General features: G+C 26.7%; 2 protein-coding genes and 1 pseudogene across 6 annotated transcripts; 1 reads left to right on the top strand and 2 right to left on the bottom strand.

Moving 5' to 3' along the window:
• Positions 1 to 849: 849 nt before the first annotated feature.
• On the bottom strand, positions 850 to 3603 carry LOC137827466 (ubiquitin-conjugating enzyme E2 variant 1C). Its single transcript, XM_068633620.2, has 4 exons — positions 3308 to 3603; positions 2372 to 2511; positions 1513 to 1638; positions 850 to 1264 (listed from the first exon to the last, which is right to left on the bottom strand). The coding sequence occupies exons 1-4, from the start codon at positions 3339 to 3341 to the stop codon at positions 1124 to 1126; spliced, it is 441 nt and encodes a 146-aa protein (XP_068489721.1). The 5' UTR covers positions 3342 to 3603; the 3' UTR covers positions 850 to 1123.
• A 3494-nt stretch (positions 3604 to 7097) lies between these two features.
• Positions 7098 to 11174, top strand: LOC137827467 (uncharacterized). Of its 4 annotated transcripts, none has more exons than XM_068633621.2 (3): positions 7098 to 7322; positions 7444 to 9378; positions 10967 to 11174. In XM_068633621.2, the coding sequence occupies exon 2, from the start codon at positions 7444 to 7446 to the stop codon at positions 9247 to 9249; it is 1806 nt and encodes a 601-aa protein (XP_068489722.2). In that variant the 5' UTR covers positions 7098 to 7322; the 3' UTR covers positions 9250 to 9378; positions 10967 to 11174. The 4 variants fall into 4 exon arrangements, with proteins under 4 accessions (XP_068489722.2, XP_068489723.2, XP_068489725.2 ...); XM_068633622.2 differs by having other exon boundaries at positions 7104 to 7288; XM_068633624.2 differs by having other exon boundaries at positions 7152 to 7356.
• Positions 11175 to 16430: 5256 nt separating this feature from the next.
• Positions 16431 to 17177, bottom strand: LOC150026022 (protein GL2-INTERACTING REPRESSOR 1 pseudogene; annotated as a pseudogene). The gene is made up of 2 exons (XR_016523601.1): positions 17119 to 17177; positions 16431 to 17010 (listed from the first exon to the last, which is right to left on the bottom strand). The product of XR_016523601.1 is annotated as a protein GL2-INTERACTING REPRESSOR 1 pseudogene (transcript).
• Between the last annotated feature and the right edge of the window lie 8476 nt (positions 17178 to 25653).

Here is a 25653-nt window from a genome sequence, read left to right on the forward strand (position 1 = left end):
CGAAAAAAATCAATATCTTTCCAAATAAATAATATTTGCAAATTATTATGAACAAATTAAACTTGCAAATTATTATGAACAATTTAAACTTAAAACGACCTTTTTTTAATATTCATAACAGAGAATATCAACTTAACAAATTAAAATTACCCTGTTTGGTAAAGATAAATCTCAAACACTTACATATTGCTTTAACAATTACAATAATTTCGGAGTTCTACAATTTTCCTTTTATTTCAAAGTTTAGTTTTAATATATATACAAGCATAAATTTAACCTCTCAATCAACTAAAAATTACTCTGATATAAAAGACAATAGTTTTGATTCAAATGTGAAGTTATAATTAAATAACAGTATATTTTACACTATCAATATATTCTAATTAAATTCATAATTCATAAAATAAACTGATTCCAATCTTAAAAAACCAAGTATCATAAGATATTCTTAAAAAACAAATATTGTCTTATAAAAGAATAAAATTCATAAGCTTTATTATTAACTGTACCAAATATTCAATTGGTAACTTGGTTACTTTTGTTTCATATCAGAGAGAAGATTTCGTAAAGGGCACACCAAAATGGTGGATCTGAAACCAGCCAACTAAAAAGAGAACCAAAGAAAAAGCACATCACATTGCCATTGCCAAGTTTCCATTTGGCTCCACCTTACTTACAGAGGCAGAGAGAAAGTGAAGCCATAAGAAGCAAGAGAGAAAGTGAAGCCATAAGAAGCAAGAGAGAAAGTGAATGCATAAGAAGAAAGAGAGAAAGTGAATGCATAAGAAGAAAGAGAGAAAGTGAATGCATAAGAAGCAAGAGAAAAAGTGAAGGCATAAGAAGCAAGACTAAAATTGAAAGCACCTTTGGGATTAAAGGGAAAATACTACTTAAAATAGTTGCTTTCGAAATATTTGACACACAATATTTTAATCAAACAGTCCCCCTTCAGCACAGTTGAGAAAGACAACAAAACAACTTTGAAGGCAAGGAGATGGAAATATCTTTTGGGGCATTCCCCTATATGTTCTTGAATTCAGAAGGAAGGATCCACAAAGCATTACACACTATATATTGCATACAGCATATGCAATACAAGCTGACATCTATACCGTCTTCAATGCTAAAAGTAGGTTCCTTCTGGGGGCTGCACAAGCTTCCGGTTATGAGGAGCTGCCATCTCCTTCTTCAGCTGGGTCAGTATATCCTCCATGGAGTACTCTCTTTGCCAATTTGCAAGAGGACCAAACTTCTTCGGTTCAACCTGATTCATGTACCAGTCTATAAATCTTCACACAGATAATCAGTTATTGAGAATGAAATATATTTCATTATTCCCTTCTTCCCGAAAACCCATATCAAACTTGATTAGATCTCTAATAAAAGAGATCTCAAGTTATTACAGATTGAAGTAGTAAGCACAGTTATTAGATTGGAACAGTTTAATTACCCCAGCAACCACTGCACAAAATATTTATGCAATGAATACATATGAAAGATTATAAATGATACCACTCCATTTTCATGATTAACACAGGTCATGTTGATCCGTGAATGAAACCGAACACTTGGGGGCTTTTCTGGGTAGTCTTTATCACAAAACAGCTTCAGTTGATAGATTCTTCCTTCATGTACAGTCTGAAAGAGAAAAGATAAATGAGAAGAACACAATTACAGGACCTGCAGACAGCCTTTTAACTATAAACAAAAAATAAAAGCATATATATTGTATGAAAATATAAACTTATGCAAACTTGCATATTCATGGAAAAACGAATTTTCATAACAGACTTAAAGTCTACAATCCAGCAGAAAATTGCAAGGCATGCGTATTCAATATTAAAGAAAGCCAAAAACTCACCTATTAATTACAGAACAGTAATAAAACTTCCCATTATAATTTAATAGACATCAATATCATGCTCAACTCCATACAGGCATAGAATAATACACAATGTGCATGTACAAATACATAAAAGTCAATACTTACAACCAAATTCTTAAATTTGGACAAAAAAACGAATTTACTAGCATGTACAGAACACACCCAAGCAGAAAATGTTACAATATATGCACTGAAAGGGTCTGATTCTGATACAATAAATCAGCATCTGCAAACGAATTTACTTCTTCGAATAAAATATTACACAATTATCAACCATGCACCATAGCAACACAATAGAGCCATTGCAGATGGATGTCACATCAGAATTTACAGCCACTACTTGTTAATATAAATTATATAGGTTAGAATCTTCGGAATGGTAAACATTTTTCGAGACAAACTCTTTGTACTGCTACTTGCGATTGATGACAGTGATTAGACACACATGCATGAAGATTAATCTACAGAAGTGACAGAAATATTTACATTATGGGGGCCAATAATGGTGCCAGTCCAAGATCGCATGTAGATGTCATCACCATCATCCATTCCATAGCTAACTGTGCCGTCTCCAATACCTTTTTCTCCTCGTTCAAGCTCCTCCAGCAATCTGAAGTTCCTTGGAACTGCAAATAAACGAACAAATATTTAACAAAACATAAACAAGTTAAGGTTCACAAGTATGTGCATGCTATTGACAGAAAACGTTGATAATCAACTCAAGTCATCACTGACAATCCCACAACTTAAATTCAAAAGGCATGCATTACAGAGGCATTGAAATTATGGACAAATGCATCTGCAATCACATACTCAAATCACAGTCGCTTTTAAAACCATGCCACAAGGTTCAACCACACATTCTGAATTACTTTTCCACGCTTGCTTAACTTCAATGAATGAAGTTTATGAAAGAATATGAGAACACTCCATCAAAAGAGAAATGGTCCCAGAGAAGATATACTTCTAACAAGAGACACCAAACAACATTAACAACAAAACATACGCATTTCCAAAAAATACATACTAATGCACAAAAGCTGCAAAAAAAACGTGTGCCCATGATTGAAGACGTGAAATGAAAGGGGAAAAAACATTTTATTAAACATGATCACAAAAAATAAAAACACCAAAAACCACCCTTTACAAAATAAGGAAAACAAAACATTAGACTAAAAATTACAAGGTGGGAAAGCGCAGCCAACGATCCAAAAATCCTCCGACAAAACACAAACAGAAACCCCAAAAACAGACAAATAAACAAGAATTGAGCAAATAAAAAAAAACATGGAATGTTTTAGGTCAACGGCAAGACGACGAAGGGAAAAAATCTGAAGACCAAGAAGAGGAATTTTGAAAAAAAAGATGAAAAAGAAAAAGGGCATAGTTGATAAGGCAGAGAAAGAACAGTGAGGGACTGACCCACGACACTGGATCCTCCTGAGCCAAGCGTCATGGATGGGTGGCAGAGGGTTTTGGGGAGGTGGGGGTGGCGGATCTGATCGAAAGAATCAAAATTTGGAGAGGGAAGAAGAAGGCAGAGAGAAAGGAGAATCTGGGTGAGTGCGTGGTGGAGGCGATGAACGATGATGAAAAGGTGGGAAATGGGAAGAAAGAAGGAAATGAGGGATTTTGTAGAAAGAAAGAATGATGAAAGATTTTCGCAATGAATAATGACTATTGGTCCCTCACTGCTAATCTATGGACCAAAAGGGCCCGTTCTGTTTCGGCCCAATTTTTCTATTTAATACAAACTTATTGTATTATTGTGTCCTCGTCATTTTACTTGATACAAGTATTGAATGTTTTTTCGTGCTTTTTATTTAAACTGATAAACAAACAAAATTTAAAAAATAAAATTGAAAAATGTTCTTACTTTTTTTATTATAATTTAAAAAAAATATTATACAAAATAATGTTTTGATTTTTAATATATTTTTAGTATTTTTTATCTCGGTAGTTTTAAATGTTTAAAAATGTATAGGCATTAATTACTATTTTATATAATTTAATTTATTCTTCCACTTCATGAATAAATATTCTATGGTTAATAAATTTATTCAATCTTTTTATTTTTTATCAATTTAACTTGATATGAGTTTAATATGAAACTATTGGATATAAGGTTCGGACATGCTTCTTAAATTGTGTGTTTAATATATCAAATACTCATACTCGTAAGACATGTATTGATGAAATGTACAATTCAAAAAATATTTGTTAGATTTTTGACAATTTTAACACGTTTCTAACACGATTTTAAAAATGAAAAATACATTAATTTTCTAGAAATTCAAACTTATTGTGTAAATTTTTAATATGATTATAAAAATAAGAAACAAATCATTTTGAATCAGCCATGAAAAACATTTTTCTGCTAAAAATATGAAACATACTCATACACATAAATCTTTACTGTCAATTTATATGATTCATGATTACATAATAATTATATAATATAAAGATTTATGTGTCCATGTCTTACCTTTTAGATATTATATGCGTGTTCATATTTGTGTCGTATCAGTGTTTATGTTACATAGGATAGGGTTGGTTTAATAATCAAGATATGCACCAACATTAAAAAATAAAAGATAGGAATGAGAATTAGATAAACATTAATTTCATCTAATATTTCAACAAAAATTATGGTAGTAACCGATACATAAATGAATTGTAATATTGTTGTAATATTGTTGTAATAAGGACAATAGTAATGACGGTGATGACGACAGTAAAAACAAGATAACAATAATAATAATGACAAAAGTAATAATGATAGTAAATGGGGTAACGACAACCGTAATAATAACATTAGTTATGATAAAAAAAATAAATTCTGATATATATCAGTAAAGGTGACATTGACACTGATGGTGACAATTGTGACTTAATCGTAATTGTGACAATGATGACCTTAATTGTAATTGTGACAATGGTGACCTTAATTGTAACTGTGGCATTGTAGTGATAGCTAGTGTGAGATATAACAATAAATGTGACATTGACACTGATGGTGACCTTAATCGTAATTGTGACAATGGTGACCTTAATTGTAATGGTGAGAGTGTAGTGAAAGCTAGTGTGGTAATATGACATGATGATAAAGTATTAGACAATATTATTTTTCACTTTTTTTTTTACTTTTTATAAAAAAAAGGATAATGGGTGAAAATAGATAGATAAATTAAAAATATTAATATGATGTGGCGAGCTAGCGAGTCAAGCCAATGTACTTCACTTGCTTTGTCATCGTTACTTCAATGGTCTTATTTGAAATATTTAATCAAGTTTTATTTCATGTCACTAAAACTAATGTTTATTAGTGATTAAAGGATAATTAAAAGTAATATGATGTTAAAGTGAAATAATCGCTCTTAATTGAATTGAAGATTAAACTACATGTTTACTAAATTTAATTTTAAACCATTTTTTTTTTCAATAACTCATTTATGTCTCTCTTAGTTATGAATATTTATTAAAGTATGTCACATGTCTAAATTGAATCATTAGATAAAAATATAAAAAAATAAGGTAAGTATGGATACACCTAACAAGGGATTGTTTGAGGTTATTAAATTTGTGAGAAAAAATCAGGGTAAATAATTAAATAAATTAAGAACAAACTCCAAAATCAACAAAATGATAGGTTTATACCATTTTAAAAAATGAAGATGGAGGGATGAGTTAATATATTTATTTTTGTGAGAGTGAAAACTATTTTTTTTATTGCCCTTTGTGCTTATTGAAGTTTAGTTGCGAATAATGGTTGGTGGAGTTATTAATATTCAATTAATAGTCAAAAAAACTAAAATAAAAAGATAATTGTAATAACATGTATTTTACTCTTATATCGGTGGGTAATAATTATATCATGTTCACACTATTTATTTACACCTAATTCACATTTTAATCATTTTTTTTTTATATTTTGTAATCATATATATTATTATATTATGAATTGTGAATTTAATACTTTTCACTGTTTCACGCTATCAAAGTATATTTTCTGATTAATTAAACATAACTTCTCAGCAAAAGAGAATATTATTGAATTTTTCTAATTACCCATTAAGACACCATAAGCATTTCTACCATCAAAATGTTATTTTCTAGTTAGTATTTAAATCTGAATTATTACTCAATTTGTTTTCTCTTTCTTTTGTTGTAATTTTGATTATAACAATTAGTTGCCAACATTTTTTGTTTACGCAGTTGCTCGTATATAAATAGGGTTGATTTAAAGATGACAAAATAATATAAAAGTTACTGAAAATTTAATTATTATTAAAAACATCTTTAATATTTGATTTTCTAAAATAAAAGGACTAATAATACATTCAAACGAGAGAGAATAAAATAAAGAAACACGAAGAATAATGTGTTTTCTGAAAAATTAATTTATAAACATATTTTTTCTATTTTCTATTTTTTTTATAGATTCCCAACTTATTTTTGTGTAAACCAATTGAACGCTACAGTAATCTTTAATTTTAATTATTTGTGGTTCTTTGTCCTAAAAATAGAAACTAAATCCAACAATCTTTTTATAAAAGTTCTTAAAAGATAAAGAAAACATATTTTTTTAGAAGAAATAATAAAAATTTAAAGAAACTATTTAAAAGTTTTTTTTATCGAGATTCCAATACAAGACACACATATATAATATTTTTCATTACTTTATTTTATACACACATTTTAGTATTATTTTTTGGAAGATTTTTGTATTTTTTGGAAAGATAGTCTTAAAACTATTTCATTTATTATTTCCTTGTTTTTTTTAAGATTTTTATTATAACTATTTTTATTCTAAACTCTAAGTTTAAGTGATAGTATAGTTAAGATTAATTATTATATTTTGTAAGTTGGTTTTGATTTTGTTTTTAAAAGATTTATTGATAGATTAAAGAAGAAAAAAAGTTATAAATTATTTTTGATTCGATTTCTAAATAATGTGAAATTATATGAATATATTAAAATAATAATAAATTTTTCATTTTAATTTTAAAAATAACAGCGTTGAATTTTTTTTACCGTGTACGTATTTTTTTTAATTTTAATTTAAAATAAATTTTAAATAAAAATTTCGACAGACATAACATATCTAATCAATATATTTTTACAAAACATGTTAAATTTAAAAAGAAAAACAAGAAATTATTTTCTTAAAACTCTATCAGTGTTGATTAATAATAAGATGATGTGAAAATAAAGGGTTGTTGTGAGTTTTTAGGTTATAACGACATTCTCGCTATTCAAAATCACTATTATTCACAACAGCGTTTCGATCCCACACACTTGGGATTTCAAAGAGGAACGAAGCAGAGACCTAACCATACTCTGGTGCTTCTAGAAGCTTCCTTTCATCACTGTCCTGCCACACCCTTCAGGCTTTTCATCGCTGTATTGAACCCTTTGATCATCTTTGTGTCTTTTGGTTAGGGTTTGTTTATACTCTTTAGTTATGCGTTGTACGTGTTTGATGAAATTCCTGCTCCATTTCAAGATCATGCTGTTAACTCTGTGTTAATGTGGTCTTTTATTTGTTAATGTTGCAGATGTCACTTTATATTGGTAATCTGTCTGAACATTCTCGAAGAGATGAACTGGAACGTGTATTCCGTCGATTTGGCCAATGTAATGTTCAGCTCAAAAGAGATGGCTATGGTTTTGTGGTATTTGATTTCCCTCCTGATGCGGAAAAGGCTCTGAGAGCACTGAAAGGTAGAAATATATGTGGGGAGGAGTTGACGCTAACGTGGTCCAACAAACAGCCTAATACACATTTTTCTAGATTTTCTAGGGGTGGCAGAAGAAACGGGAATGAGTTTAGAGGGAAAACGGGTTTCAGGGGATGGTCGAATCAGAAGATTGGAAGGGAAAATTCTGTGGATGCGCCTGATGAGGAGAGGGGATATCGTCATGATGGTTTTAAGGACTATGTTGGGGAGGAAAAGGATTATGGGGGAGACTTTCCTGATGAAGGGGGTGGAATTATTTCCAAAACGGAGGAAAATGATAGATGGGGTGAGCCAGTTCACGACCTGGTTGACAATGGGAATGGAAATGCGATTGAGTTTGATCGTTATGAGCCTTATCAGGGCCATGATAGGAAGTATGAGAATGAAGATTATCATGGTGGTTACCCTGGTGGTTCTCCTGCAGCCAATTCCCAAGAGAATGTGAGCAGAGCTCATATTGTTGAGGGTACCTCAAATCGTCCAAGTGGGTCAAAGTTCCATCAAACTTGTTTTAGATGTGGTGATCCAGGTCATAAAATGCGAAATTGTCCGAAAGAACATTCTTCACAGTGGAGATACAGTAGCTTGGGTGTTCGGCAAAATAGTAGAATAGACAAGAGCCATGAAGATGAGAATAAATTTGGATTTGCTTTCCAAATGAGGCACCAGAGAGGTGGAAGGAGGTTATCTGTAACCAGGGAAACGTATCGGCCTCAAAGAAAGGAATACGGGGAAAAGAAGCGAAGCAGAAATGAAATGGAATTGCCTAAAAGGTCTAAAGCAAAGATACACAAGAGATCAGTCTCATCCTCTTTGCCATCTGATTACTCTGGATCTCGGTCTCTTTCAAATTCTCAATCTTCAAAGTCATTGCAAAAGTCCAGTTCCCGTTCTAGATCAAGAGCAGTGTCTTCTAGATCACATTCTTCATCATCCAAAATAAGGTCTTTATCCGTATCACTCAATCAGCATTCATCATCTCCAAGCAAAATACAGTTAAATTCTAAAGGCTCATCCATTAATGGTACTGCTGTTGAAACTGTGGATCACTTACCTGCACAGTTGGAGATTTCTCAATCCAAGGACACAGGTGTTACTGTAAATGGGAAAGCTGCAGCAGTGTGTGACACATTTGTGTGTGCTGTGGAAAAGAGCCAATTTGTACAGGAGGATAATCATGAAAATCATATCTTATTAAAATCATCTGACAGAGTTACAGATCTAAATGAACCACCTGTTGAGAATTCATCTCCATTTATAGTAAAAGAGACAGAGGGTCTTAGTCATACTGGACAACATGTATTGAATCCTTCTCCTGAAACTAATGTTAATCTCCATCCCGACATTTCAACCATTGTATCTATGGAAGATATGCACATGGTTCTTAACAATTATGGCTTGGAAGTTCCAAAAGACGATGAAAACAATTTAACAGTTGATGCTTTCTTTGGTTGTGCTCGGTTATGGCCTTGGCATCTTGTTTATTACCGTAAGTTGAAGAAAGGTCCAATTTCAACTGAGAATTATGCCAGACGGGTTGCTCAGAATCAGGAATTCGGCATTATAGATAAGTATATAAGAAGCAGTAGCGGATGGGGAGAGCTTGGTCTTCAGAACTCATAGTTGTTATTTATTGTTCATACTGCTAAGATGATGCCCTTTAGATTTATTCTCATGGGAGCTACATGTTTTATACTGCCTTTTCTAGAAGGCTCGCAATGAATTTAGATGTGATTACTAACTGCTAAAAAGGTAATATGCAAACCATACTATAACTCATTTGTATTGCTTTGCTTACGTATGCATTATGTCTTGTATTTTGGTTTTGTGACACTCTTCACATTATTTTCTACAATTTTTATCAATGTTTGATAACTTTTCCACAAATTTTCCTACACATCCAATGTAGTGCATAACAGGAAATCTTATTATGCATAAATTAATATGACGTTTCGGAAATTAAAATTGAAAAAAACATATCTTAAGTCTGAACATAACACCGAAATAAAAAAAGAGAATAACAACAAATGCTGTAAAAAAAGGATAGACGTCTCTCACTATTTGATAGTGGATAGAACATAAATAAGAAGAAAGTTGATGGTGAAATTAGATTGGCACTTTGTTGAAAAGCTGGAACACTGATGTTTGTGACAACAAGAGATGGTTTAACGTAGATAGTGAACAAATAATATTGAGTATATTATAGATTAAAAAAATATGATATCTGTCAGTGGCATTGATATAAGTGTGTATAGACATATTTGAATTTGGGCACAGGCAAATAAGATGTACAAAAACACATAGAAATGTATAATGTGTCATTTATGTATATACCGAATAAGCTTTTAGAAAGTAATGGTTACCATCAGCAGAGGGTGAGAAGATCTAGAGTTAGAGGTTGAAAAAGAGGATCACTGTCATTATGCACTTACTGGGAAGAGGTCTATTGTGTTGTGAGAAGATGACTACTTTGCATGAAGTTTTCAAAGGATGAAGGATACAATAAATTAATTAACCTGACCTTAGTCTATATTGGCTTTGTTGGTGGCTATTTGGGACAGAGTCCAAGCCATGTCCAGCCATATTGAAGTTTTGTCCCTATAAAAGTGAAATAGGGCACCCCACTCACTCCGTTACATCCAAAAGGTTCAATTTCACATTGAAGTCGAGACCTAAGATATTACACTACACTCGTCTCCCTTAATCCACTGAAATGTAAGTTTCATATCACGTAGAAGTTGAGACCTAATATATTACACTTGTCTCGTCTCCCTTAATCCACTAAAATGTTTTTTAAGGACAATACTGCAATGGAATTACTAAGTTCTGAAACAAACAATATCTTAGATGTGATAATTGACCCTAAAGAGGTATTAGTGGATTTGAAGTTGGAACATTGAAGAATCACTTGTTCTCACTAGGGTATTGATGCAACACTTTTCAATCATAAGTGTTAGATATCTCTTTCCTATAACTTCATTTTAAATTGTTATACCGACTATAAGTCTAATGTGTTATGCTTTCTTGGTCTGCATCAAATGGGTAACTTCTTTTATTGTCACTCGTGATAAGGAAAGTAGTCTATTTGACTGAGATTTAGTTTTCCTGAAATCTCCCTACTTTGTATTGGAATCACATCTCTGATGATATTTGTCACATAATAGTCATCTTTAATCACGTGTCAGTCATATTTGTCAGTTGCTTCATTTTGGAATTTCCATCATATGAAAAAAGTTACATTCTTCATAAAACTGTGATTGCATATTGATCCCCTTATAAAAAAAATTAATTACATGGATGTGAATCATGAGAACACGTTTTTTTTTTTCCATTCTTCTAGTTTGCACAGGGGAGCGGCGGTAGGAAGGACTTTTTCTCCTCATTCTAGAGTATGTACAGATAGCAAAGTGTGGAGAGACATCGAGTTTTTGAAGAACTTAGTTGTTCAACTCTTTGTTTGTTAATCTTTGAACTTGAAACATTTTGAATATTTTGGCTGCCAAAACTCACTTTTAGGTGATTGATGATACATTTGTATCATTTCCATATTACTGGTTGACAATTAACGTAGACCATTTAACAAGTCATGGACTGTTGAATACCAATGAGATGATATTATAGATAAGGTCGGATAACCACATTGTCTCTCAACGAACTTAACTCAATACTTTGAAATTTATCTCAAAGCAATAAAGTTAGTAATAATAATAAAGTAAAAGGGCTTGAGATTGTTGTGTAGAAAAAAAAAATAGAAATTATAAAACAGGAAAAGGAAACAACTTGACTCTCAAGTTTATTTGACAATTGATTTTCTTAAGATTTACTTTTTCAATTGTAACAATGTTTAATTCAATGAAACAATGTGTTTGCTACAAAGAATTTAAGAATATAATTTTATTGAACATATATAAATTACAACATTACAAAATTACAAGAATCAACCTTAAAATTCAATTTTTTTTATAAGTTTTTTTGTCATGAGAATCTCCGAAAAATATTATGTTTCAGATTTTTTTAACAGTTTCAACTTTCTAGAATTCTAGGATTATGAGTTTTATCAAGATTTTGTTTTTTCGTATTTTATAGAATATTTGTTTCCAATTTTATTTTTGAGATATTATAGATTTTGTTCTTTTATTCTTCTCCTTTTTTTTTTTTTGATTCAAATAAATAACTTCAACTTTAGCATGTTCAACTCATTATCAGTAATAAACGTTTTCTTCCCTTTCTTCATACGGTCTATTCCGAAAAATATTATATCATCTACTTAAAAAACACAAAATTAATAGAAATAATAGTTTGATCCAAATAAACTTAATTAAATGATTTTTAATTAAAATAATAAATTTATTCATCACAATCGAAAAATTTATGATTAAAGTTATTAAGTTTAAACAAAATTATAATCAAAATCTGGATTTATATTTGTAATTGGAAGAAATGATTAGATGATTCTTGATTGCCGTCAGTGTTAATATTACAACATATATAAACTTTTATTAATTTATTATTTTTTTCACTATGTATTTGTTAGCTTTTACACCTTTGAAAAATTCGAAGTCACTGCATTTCTGAGATCAAACAAAAACCTATGTTTAAAATCAGCATACTCTTATACTTGGTTTGGCTTCATTTTTTTCAAGGGTGTTCTTTTATTCATACGAGGCTACAAATTGTGTGCATTCACATTTTCTTTCATAAAATGTGATTATTTCTGATAAAGATGGTAAAATAACAAAAAAATGATAGAAAATTTTCAGCTTACATGTTTAATGATGTGTTTCTATATAAAAGATAGGATTAAATTTGTCTGTGCTTTCAACTTGGAATTAGAATTGATTGAGGGAAAATTCAATCTGATCAAAACACAGGATAATTCAATTAACTAAAAGAAAATAAAAACAAATGATAATAATATTAACCACCTTGAAGTTTAATTTTTGATCCCTAATAAATATGCTGTGTCACATATTGTGAGTTGAAGCGATATCTTTTTTGTATCTTGGAAAAATATGGACATGCATTTATAAAATTAAGGAGAAATTAAATGAGGTTTTATGGGTGGGGTTTGAATTAATCAGACTCAGTTTTCTAATTTTAAATTTTTGAAAATGTTTTTTATTTTGGAAATGAAAATTTGGAATTGAAAATAATATATCCGAAAAAGTAAATTCAAAATAGATTATTATGTTCTAGAAAAAAAAAAAACTTGAAGCAAAATCAAAATTCCAAAATTCCATTCCAGATAAAAAATTCCGCAATACAAAAATTTCGTTATAGAAAAAAAAATCCAAAAACACTGAAAAAGGGGATTAAAAATGTATTTTCATATGTACTCCATTTTATTTAAGAGCATTTTCATATTGGATGAAGGAAGTAATTGTATTAAGGACAACAACAAAATTTGAATAAATTTTTATTTAGGTTTATTACATTGTGCACCCCCATAAAATTTAAGTACACCTCCATATAATCCAAAAATCTATTTTTTCACTTTTAATTAAAAATAAATATAAATTATTCAACTTTTGTGTATTATGTACATGTAGATGAGTGTGGTAGTTTCCCATATGTATCCATAACACATCTTAAAATTTTCGAATAATGATAAGGATGATATGTTAACCGATGTGGCATTTTTATATTTTTTTAATTCACTTTAATTGAGATTATTTTTTAATAAATGTGTACCACAATTGTTTAGATTATTGATAAAATTTATTTTTATGATATTGTTAATTAAAATTATTTTGTCAACTTTTTAATAAATGCCAGTGAAAGAATATTTCCTTAAGTGACTTTGACAAATAAATCCTTGTTAATGTCCAGGAAGTTTAGGATTAATGTCCCAGTCCTTTTTGTAGACAAGAAATGCAATTTTTTTTCTTCAAAATGTTACTTTTAAATAGAATTCAAAATTACCAAATTTTAAATAATTCAATTATGTTTATAAAATTTTTATTTTTTTTATGCAAATTGGTAGAGATCTCTCACATCAATTAGAAATAAGATCAATTCATAGTATATAAATTGATGTAGATCTTACCTTACAAGTCAGATTTGTAATGTTGAATTATGTTTTAAATTCATTTTTTAAGATGGTATCAACGTCATTTAGAGTCTATCCTAACACGTTTTTAAATAACTTTAGTTGCACCCTGCATTCCAACCTCCCTTTCAACCGCAACACTTTCATTCTTCCCCACTCGAGCAACCTTTGAGAGAATAGTTTCATTACAGTGTGTATGAGAAAGTTTGCAAGAAGATTCGTTGTATTCTATGTGTTCGCACAATGTGAAGATAATTTTTTTTAAGTTTTGTATCTCCCTTTTTACACTTCTTTGATTATTTTTTTTTTTTTTGTGTTTTGAGACTTTCAAAGGAGCGACGGCAAATTTTAAAAAATAAAATATTGTTTTTGCTCAAACTAATAATAAAAGTAAACATATTTTTAAAATATCATTCTATTTTATTTGATTCGATTTTTTCATTATTCAAATAGAAATAATTTAATCATTGTTAACTTATATTTTTATGACACAAATTAGCTCAAATAACTTTAAAAATAATTTTTTAAAATAAAAAGAATATAAGTGAGTGCAAAATCCTAAAACATAAACTTAAAGTTCACTTCTTAATACCAATAATATATTTTATTAAAAAATATTTAAAATATTTAAAATATTTAAAAAATAATAAATTATTTGGGTTGAAAGAAAGATGAAAGCGGTAGGATAAGCGTGGGTTGAGAGATTTGTGGGATTTTTGTTGACCTATGACTACAATCCAATGAGAGGATGATTAATGTTATAACTCAATTACTCTTTGCATTTATCTTTCTATTCAATGCTTCATTCAATTTATTATTCTCCTTCTCTTTCAATATTTTACACACTTTCTCATCAATATTATAAAAGCTCACACTAATTTCAAAACTACACATTAGGTAAAAAAATGTCATTTTATAATTTATGAACAAAATGATTTTCTTTGAATATAACATATATTATAATGTACAATTCATGATCAAAATTACTTTAATTATATTTAATAATTTTAAAATAATTTTATTCAAATGAATTCAACTCAACTTTGAAATAAATGTATGCTTAGTTAATTTTTCATAAATGTTTCGTGTTAAGAACGTTGAGGTTCACATAGTTACAATTTATCATCGCAGGTGGTCACAGCAATGCAATCTCAAGATCATCCTTGTGAAAAATAAAAATAAAAGTAATAAAATATTAATATAGAATATAAATCAAATTAACAATTTTAGGAGAATAATTTTAATACTAAACTTGTCTTAAAAGTATTTGATATTTTATGTATAAGAAAATCATTAAATAAGAATTAATTTTAAAGATAAAAAATAATTAATTATTATATTAATTAAATTATATATTATTTTATAAACTAATTTTTTTATATCTAAAATAATTAAGAGACTAAATTTTTTTTGATATCATACAGTCATCATGTGCATAATCATTTGATATGATTTGATGATTAGTTATCTCAAACTTCAGATTCAATCAAACGAACCTTCTTCGACTCTCACCAACTGAATAACTTCACACGATGACTCACAGGATCGTCTCATTCACAGGACACTCACAAATACATACACCCTAATAACAATCTTAACACGATGTTTCCTTTACTGAAAATACTATGTCTTGACCACACTTTCACCTCATTACATACATCATTTAACACATCAATGCACCAATCACATCATATTTTAAACTTTTTAAACAATCAAAGTATATCTCAAATTAGCTACTAATATTTTAGATTCTAAATTAGTGGTCTCTAAAAGGCTAATAAAGACTAATTTAGAACATAAGTAATTAGTAGCTAAAACCTTGGTAGTTAATAATTAGATACCAATCTATAAACTACTTTATAAACTTTTATTAATAATAGAAAATAAATACCAATAATTTTGTAGTTTATAAAATAATATCTAATTTAGTCTATAATGACTAATTATTTTAGTCTCTAAAATTAATTTATATTTAATTATTTTCTTGTAGTGTAATATTAAGTAAGGGCAACGCGGATGGTTGCATTGCCATAAAAAAATATAGGGATTGAATTATTCATAAGAATAAGAGGTTTAATTAGATATAAAAAAAATTAAAGCACATCAAATTCTAATTTTACTTGACGATGTAAAATAATTCCTCTTTATTATTGGTCAAAATTAAATGTTAAAAAAAAGGACCTCACTTATTTGTCAAATAACCAATTTTTGTGTGTGTGATATATACTATCGTGTATTACTTATATTGATTGAATAAGAAATTGTAAATTGAAATAATATCTAACATGTTTAATATTGTTTATTAAGTATAATAACCCCAGCAAGTTTAAGATTATGATATAGTGTAGTATCCAATCTACTATTAGATTAAGTTAATTCAAATATTGATCCATATGACTTAAAACGTCCTTTATTTTGAAAAAGTAAATAAGATATTATATTAACATGTATTTTGAAAAGATTCAAAATTATTTATATTTTTTAGATTGTTTTTCTATTTATATTTATTTTTGCCAATATTGTTTTACGAGTTGTTGCTATTAACTAGAGATTAAATTAAAGACAAAGAAAGTGATAAAAGATAATTAAACAATAACTACAAACTATTTTAATTCGAATAGAAAAAAAAATCTTACTCATACACTGATTAAATAAGAAATTCAAAGATAGATAATTAAAACATCTTGCATTCATTCTTTTATTTTATATATAGTCAAACTTACATAGTTTATATAATGATGAAGAAAACGGACTAACTAAATATTTAAAATGGTCAACCTAGTGAAATAATTAACCATTTATTAAACATAACTCCTATAAGCAATGCTATTTACCCTAAACTTTTTGTGATCTTTAACATAAAGATCAAAAGTTAAGTAAGTAGCACTTCTTACAGAATGTACTTAGAGAAAATGATAGAAGAAAGATCTTAAAAAAAGGACAATTTTTAGGTTTATACCAGAATGCAAGAATGGCACTAGAGATGTTGAATACTCTATCCATGCCTTATGACAGGGTTTTTGTCATCAGGAAAATGAATCAAAGTGGTTTTCTTGCATTTGGGGCACTGGTGGTTAGCACCATTGATCATCACATACATGAGACAATTAGGGCAACCAACAAGTATCAGTGAAATAGGTTCAGCACAGCTAGGGTTTCCAAGATTGTTGCTGTTGCTGTCATCTTGGTTGATCTCAGTGGACACACATGAGATTGGTGGTGATGCTGCTGCTAATGGAGGTGGGGATTGAGGTCTGTTGTCAAGAACCCTAGGTGGGGATAGGTTCAAATTCAAGCCAAGTTCTGCAGCACTTCCATTTCTGTCACTCATGGTTCTGAATATGTTGCTGAAGTATGTTAGTTGTTTTGACTTGAGTTGTTAAACAATGAAAACACACATAAAAATGTAATTAGAAAAAGTAATAAGGTGAGTGTTTATGTACCTTAAAAGTCTAGAAAGAGCTAAGTACTGATGAAAAGGAGAAAGATGTAACAAGCTCCAAATTCAACAATGTGATATATGTTATGGGGTTAGTCTTGTGCCATTTTATAGAATAAAAATGGAGTAGGTGAGTTCAAGCAATTACTTTTGCAAGAGTGAAATTTGTGTCTTCTTCCTCTCATTGTTATTTTTGTCGGTTGATCATTAATTGCTAATAATAATTTATTGAGTTGTTAGTATTCATTTAGGAGATGAATTAGATATAACAAAATGCAATGAAGGATAATTAGAATGAAATTTACTCTTTTTATTTTTTTGTGTAATAATTATATTAGTTTCACTCTATTTATTTATGACTAGTATTAATTGACAAAACGGACTATTTTGTCGGATATCAAATATTAAACTGGCTATTTTGTCGAATATCAAATATTGTTGACTATACAAATGTATCTATTTATTAAGTATAATTTTCAATAACATTAAATCTTAAATCCTAAATCATAAACCATACATACACATGTATAATATCATCGTATTTCATCAAAATAAATCATGAACCATCATACACCACTATTTCATGCATGATAACAAGCCAAATCACAAAACATTCTTAACACTTGTAAGAAAATCACTAAATAGCAATTAAATTTAGAAACCAAAAATACTTAATCACTATTTTAGAGACTACAAAATTAGTAGTATCTAAATTGATTTCTATTATTGATAAAAAATTATAAAATAGTTTCTAAATTGGTAAATCTAAATTAGCTACCAAGGTTTAGTAACTAATATTTTAGTTTTTAAATTAGTTTATAACAAACAAATAAAGACAAATGTAGAATATCAAGCAGTAAGTAGCTAAAACATTGGTAGCTAATAGTTAGATACTAATTTAAAAACTACTTTATAATTTTTAATTAATAATAGAAATTACTTTATATACCAATAATTTGTTAGTTTAAAAAATTATCTTTATTTTAATTAAATAGTAACTAATTAATTTGGTCTCTAAAATTAGTTTCTATTTAATGATTTTTTATAGTGTAATATATCATAAAATCAAATCAAGTTTATCTAATACTAATATATTTCAAAACGCTCAACTCCAATAAAATCAAAATATCATTTAGATGTATTCCAAAAGATTCATATTAAGTATGTTTTATTAGATACTAACTTTTGACCCATTCTAAGTATTTTTTTATATAGAAATTTTATCTACATTTAAATTCAATACATCAAATAGAACATAATTTTTTATAACCAACAATGATTGCTAGCACTACAAGAAAATCATGAAATAGAAATAATTTTAGAGGAAAAAAATAATTAATTGCAATAGTAACTAAATTAAAGACCATTTTAGAAACTATTTTTTTTTATTTCTAAATTAATTTCTATTATTGTTAAATAGTTTCTAAATTGGTATCTAATTAACAACCAATGTTTTAACTACCAATTATTTAGATTATAAATTTGGTAGCAAAAATCTTAGTTGCTAATTAAATACCAAATTAGAAACCATCTAACAATAATATAAACTAATTTAGAAACCAAACATTTTTTTAGTCTCTAAAATAATTTCTAATTTAGTCACTATAACAACTAATTATTTTTTATTGCTAAAATTGGTTTCTATTTCATAATTTTCTCGTAGTGTAGAGCGAGATGATCTCACTTGAATGTCTCTGTTTTAGAAAAAAAGAGTGTTTTTCAATCTTTTTCTAACCAAACACCCAATTGTCACTTAAACGTCTATATATCATTACTTCAACATCATCAAAATGTTTTAGTGACTAAACTTTTTTAGGACAAATAATTGTCACTTTTTTAGGACTAAAATGGTCTCTCATTTAGTTACTATATCAACTAATTATTTTTTTGTCTCTAAAATTAGTTTCTATTTCATAATTCTATTGTAGTAAACATAGTCATCAAATAGTTAATGTCATTCTCGCAACAATCAATAACTAATCATAATCAAACAATAATGAGGTACATTCAAACTAATAAGACCACTTATGAGGATTTTAAATATCCTATTTATTATCGAATACATTCTACACGTGTTAAACATAAATAACAATAATATCTTTATTGTAGTACAATACTTAATCAAACTAAAACCAAAGCATAATTGATCTTAAAACCAATTTTTTTTTTTGAAAACTTCAGCATAGTTCTAAATTTTCTTCTACCTATATAGTTATAGTTTCATCATTGTAATAATATCTGTAAAAGAAAATCATTAAATAACAACCAAATTTAGAGATAAAAAATAATTAGTTACTATATAACTAAAATAGATACTATTTAGAGATAAAAAATAATTAGTTACTATATAACTAACATAGACACTATTTTAGAGAGTAAAAAATTATTATCTAAAGTGATTTATGTTCTTGTCGGCTGACCTGGATCGGGTCTTGGTGGTGGATTCTAGGCTAACTTTTCTTTTCTGTTGTTGCTGCTTTGAGATGCTTGAAATTCACAGTGACGGGACCTCCACCTGTTGACAAGACTCTGATGATCAAGTCAGTAAGAGTATATAATTATGAGTATAGTGAGTAGTGTATGAAATGACACTTACCTTTTTATTAGGGTCTTGAGACCCTTTTATAGTACTTGTAGATCCTCTCTTTAGGAGTTAACAACCATAAAGATATTATATTAATATATTCCTTTATTTTAGGGGTGTGGACAGAGTACTATCTCTTACTGTTTATTTTCATTTAGAATAAATACATATGCCTAACTAGTTCAGTTGTTTTATATTCATTACTTCCTTTTGAATATATTTTGTCAGTTGTTTGGACTGACTCCTTAACACATCATTGGGCCAACTTCTTAACACATCATTGAGCGTATTATCATTTTGGGCCGAGTTAAGTATTTACCTTCTTAAACTAATTGAGTCATAATAGTGTTTTTAAGTGTTGAGATCGGTATTAAAAGGGTTTCTAAATTGGTATTAAAAAACTAATAGAGATTAATTTAGAATATAAGGTAGTTACTAGTTAAAACTTTGGTAGTTAATGGTTAGATAACAATTTAATCAATATAGTAACTAATTATTTTGTTATCTAAAATTAATTTTTATTTAATAATTTTCTTATAGTGTATTCTTTAAATAACACAATCAAAACTAATGAAAACATTAGTTCATTAATAAGTATTTAATAGAAAATATCATATATTTTTATCTTCAACATATAATTTTTTCAATATAAATTTAAATAATTAAATCAATTTTCCCAATCTTAATATCTGTATTTTCTAGACATTGCTTCAACAATTTATAAGTTAGGAAAATCTTAATTTGCTCCTCTACGAAATTTAATTCACAAATCAAACCTATTACTACAAACTAAACTAGCAAAAATACATTTATTCCGCTCGTATCTCACATGAAATCTTAAAATTTAATATTTTTTAAATAACATTTTTTATTATAATTTGATTTAAAAGATAAAGTCAATAATTAAAGAAAAAAAATTAGAATTTGGAAATCAGAATTTACATATGTTGGTGCAAATCAAACGTAAAAATTTGGTTTGAATTTTATTTAATGTTCTAATCAAATATCATGTATTTTTTGTTTTAGTATGTTTAACTTATTCCTTTTTTTTTAGTTCATAACTTAGACTCCAAAATTGCGTATAAGGTAGTATTTAAATCTATGGAAAGCTTAATAAAACATTTATGTGCTAATTGGACTTGGATCATGCATAAATTTTAACTTGAAGTTAAACACATTGTTTTGTACTCACAACCTAACATATAGGTATAATATTTTGAGTATTTAGTAAGTTCTACATGTTGAAGACACAAATATAAAACATTTATTGAATAAAGAATATTTATTAAATTTAATAAACGTATGTTGATATCATAATATATATATATATATTAGAAAGGTAAATATATATATATATATTTTATTTTTTTTTAAGATAAAATTGCGATGAAGTTTAAATACCACATATGAATAAAAAGGTACTCCATTTTTAGTATTTTTTTTTTCACAATTTTAAAATTACTTTAAAATAAAATAAACTTAAAAAAGTTGAAGTTTTCAACAACAATGGTTTGAAGATCTTCAATTTTTTTTATGATATAGCTATAATAATTAGCATTCATGGATATCTTTTTAAGAGATCTCAATTGCATTGAAATTATATTTACTAGCTAAAATAAATTTATTTTTATTATATTACAAAAAATATAATTTTTTATTTTTTTATTTGTATGAATAACTAATTTTAAAAATTACAATTTAATATATATATATATATATATAGTTTTGTAAAAGTAATATTAAAAAATTACATAGTCGTTATTTTTAAAAAGATAAGTTATTTAGTTACTTTGAAATTGAAAATATCGATATATGATAATAATTTTTTTTAAAAAATTAATGACTAGTCTCTTTATTTAACATTTTTTATTAAAAACTTAACAATTTTTTTGAAACCGAAAAGAATACATCTAATTTTTATTTTTGATTGGACTAAAATGTCAAATCAAACTGAAAGCACTCCTATAAACCATTATCAATAGTGTCTATAATATCAAATATTATTATAATATTAATTAATATAATACTTAATTTTTTAAACTTTTCTAACAACGTACTTAATTTTAACTTTTCTCTACTTTTTATTTTTAAATATATTATTAATATCAAGACAAACACATATAACATTTACATTTTATACATAAACTTTAATGAAATGTTTCTAAATAAATTTCATTTTGTAACCACATGTTTTTATCAGTGAATAGAAAAAAAATACTAAATGCTAACATTTTAAGTTATATTTTAAAAATATAAATTAGATTTTTAACTATTTTATTAATTTTTTTTTAAATTATATTTTTTAAATTTTATGAAACTATATGTTTTTCTTTTTCTAACTAGATCTCGTTTAGAAAGTTATTATATCTTAATCACTTTCAATCGATCAAATTTTGATATGAAATAAGTATATTTTTAACTTTAAAGTTTGCTTATATCTTTATTTTAATTTTATTTAAGAGTGTTTTAATATAAATCTATTATGAAAAACTAATTATTAGAATTTAGAATTTATGATTTATGATTTTGAGTTTATGGAAACAAATGAATTATATTACTTCTGATATATTAAATATGTGCATATATATTGATATTATTTCTTTTATGATTAATTGAATAATTTAATTGAAATTTGTGAGTGTTTTATAATTTTATTATTATTTTGTTTTAGTACATAAGGAAATAATTCTATAGGAGCCGGATTTCCATATAGCGTTATTTTTGTTCTGTTATATATTTATTTGATTATATAATATAAATATGTAGTTGAATAATTTTATTCAACTTAAAACTACATATTTTTGGATGTTATACATTTTATATATTAAATCTAATAAATATATTATATTTAATAAATATTGAAGATACTAAATATTCGTTTAATCAACATCGAAACTAACAATACCAAATACTCATTTAATAAATATTATAATTAATAATATTAAATATTCATTTAATAAATATTGTAATTAATAATTTAATGAATACGTTATATGTTCTGTATTTGTGTTTTGATAAATTTGGTTAACTTTTATCTGCCTGCATTGTTTGATGTGGAATATTAAAGGGTGTTTGCAATTATTTATTTATCATTCAATATATGTTTATTATTGCTGTTTTTTTAGTACACAAATTATTATTATTTTTAATAAATTGAATAAAATTTTAACGTTCTAATTACATCAAGTTTTGGTTCGTGGAATATACTGATATTTAAATTACTTTTTTTGATTAGTATTCTAAATTTGAAATAGTTGAAACCAATCAATTTTTTTTATTGTAGTACTAAAAAGGAAAAAATTGTTAAAACTTTTGTATAAAAATATTATTTACCTTAATTGATTATTTTTTAATGTGAAATATTAATTTTTTTACATATAGGTTTCCATCTCTTTTAAAAATACATATAAGATATAGACAAGAGAAATAAATAATTTTACATGTGTATGATAAATTTATTAAGTTCACAATGAAAATAGATGAGTATGAAAGTCATAAATATTCTTCTCATCCAAATGGTCATAATGGTTATATATGCTTTGGAGGAAACTCAAAAGTTTGGTTTTATTAATGTCTGACTGGAATATGACTTTGTCTTGATTTGTGCTGCGTTTATTGATAGGAACAAACACTAAAAAAAAAAATCATGAAATAGAAACCAATATTTAGATATCAAAATAATTAGTTGCAATAGAACTAAATTAGAGACCATTTTAAAAACTAAAAAAAAAATTGGTTTCTAAATTAGTTTCTATTATTGTTAAATAGTTTCTAAATTGATATCTAATTAGCAACTAAATGATTGTTGTCACACTTGAGGTGTCAGCATAACTGAGATGTTAAGTAGCATAATAATGACTAACAGCTTTTTATAAAAAAAAATATATCATAAAAAAAGTAATTACAAAACTCAAAATACTCTTCATAAATGATAAATTTATTAAGTTCACAATGAAAAAGATGAGTAGGAAAGTCATAATTATTCTTTCATCCAAATGGTCATAAGAGTCACAAAACTCAAAATACTCTTTTAAAAATTAAAATCACTTTTTTTTTTGTTTACAATTAAAAATAATTTATTTAGAGTTAAACTTAACAATTAATGTTTGTAACAAATTTGTGATAAATTTATAACTTTATTTTTGTGATACTTTTTTTAACTTGACAATGAAAATAGATAAACATGGAAAAGTGGTAAACATGGTAATATTAACTTTTTACAATGATAATAATGATGTTAATCTAATCCGAAATTACCTTTTTATTTCACCTATCAAACACCAAATGAGTGTCTATAAAACTATGAATGTCATCATCACTTTGTTTAGACCCTAATTAATTATATTTGAAGTGCCACCATTTTCAATTTTGATGCAATGAGGCAAAAGCTTGATGGAATAACTGAAACTCACATAATTTCTGAATGCAGTTGCTTTGAGTTTCTGTCTCTACCAAAAATGCATACTTTGAAGGAGAAATTCATACCCACTATTTCTTCTTTATTTCCTGAATATCCCAAATCCTCCATCACTCAGGTTCTGTTTCTTCTTTTCATTCTTTTTTCTTTTACAACAAAAAAAAAATGAAGGATCCTTCTACTTTTACTAATCTGCATTAATTTCTGTTATTTTCATTGTTTTCACATACCCAATACCTATTTCATGATTTAATTCAGCTTGTGGTGATTCAGATTTGGTGTCTCCATAAAAAAAATATCATTTCATAATAAAAAATATTAAATATGTTTTTTTATTTATGTAGTTCCACATGAAATTAATTTTCGTCATTAGTTTACAATAAAAATTATAATAAAAATTTGTTTGTTAAGTAAAAAACTATAACAATTTATTTTAATAGTTTTTTACTATAAATATAAAGGATGTCTAAAATTTGGACTAGAAAAAAAAAATTCCCATTATAACAAGAGATGCAAATATATTTAATCCTAGAAAAATTACATTGAATATTATAATAAATTATCAAAATAAGATTCCAACTGAATAATAGTGCTACAAGTAAATAAAGAGAATGTTTTGTGTTTGTACATTAATAACTTGGATTTAAAATCTTTAAATGCATTCTTAGTGTCCTCTACGATAAATGGTAACTCTTATAATTTTGCATTGAAAATGTCAGTTTACACAAATAAAATATCTTAAATTTTATTTGTTTAATTAAAATTATTTATCTTTTAAATATTTTATTTGAATAAGATAATTTAAATTTACTTTTAAAAAAAATATTTGAATAAAGCATTTTAATTATCACTAAACATAACTATTAATATTAAATAATACTAATAATTTAAAAATATCATTCTGTGATATTTTTCTATTAAGATTGTTTTTCAATGTTTAACAAAAATTTTGATTTGAAGTCGACAAAGGCTTTTCTCTAATATTAGTCCAGGTTATTTTTGAATTATATGTTGGTTGGGGTTATTTTTTTGGCTAACTTTTTTTTACTGATATCAACTAAAATAAATTCCCCAATAACATTGATAAAAAGCAAAAAGCAATCACAATTAACATTTGACGGAAAGTATTTTCAAAATATTTAAAGAGAGTAATTATTGATTTTTTAAACCATAAATTCTAAATTCTAAATCTTAAATCTTAAATCTAAAATATAGAACTCATACATTGAACTATAAAATAGGTGGTCTAAACATGTGATTTAACTCAACAAATTCTTAATAGAATTATCTTATTAATTTAACATAAACATATGTAAATTTATATGACTAAAAATTAATATATTTTATTCTATATAAATAAAAATGAAAACCTAAATATTTAGTTTTATAAAATTGGATTATACTTAATATTCATTTCTTAAAATTGTAAGTGGAAAAATTACGACATTATTTGACACAAGGTTTTTATTTGTGTAGGCCAGCCCCTGTTCTAAAAAGGGTAAATCTTTGTCTTCATATTGGTCTTATATTTTTGCTAC

This window comes from Phaseolus vulgaris, chromosome 7 (genome assembly GCF_051622355.1).
Source record: "Phaseolus vulgaris cultivar YP4 chromosome 7, ASM5162235v1, whole genome shotgun sequence".
NCBI lineage: Eukaryota > Viridiplantae > Streptophyta > Magnoliopsida > Fabales > Fabaceae > Phaseolus > Phaseolus vulgaris.

Coding starts and splice junctions, on each gene's coding strand:
- LOC137827466 (XM_068633620.2), bottom strand. CDS start 3,341: ATGACGCTTGGCTCAGGAGGATCCAGTGTCGTGG. Junction 1,639..2,371: donor CCATTATTGGCCCCCATAAT/GTAAATATTTCT, acceptor TTTCTCTTTCAG/ACTGTACATGAAGGAAGAAT. Junction 1,265..1,512: donor TTAATCATGAAAATGGAGTG/GTATCATTTATA, acceptor TACATGAATCAG/GTTGAACCGAAGAAGTTTGG.
- LOC137827467 (XM_068633621.2), top strand. CDS start 7,444: ATGTCACTTTATATTGGTAATCTGTCTGAACATTCTCGAAGAGATGAA.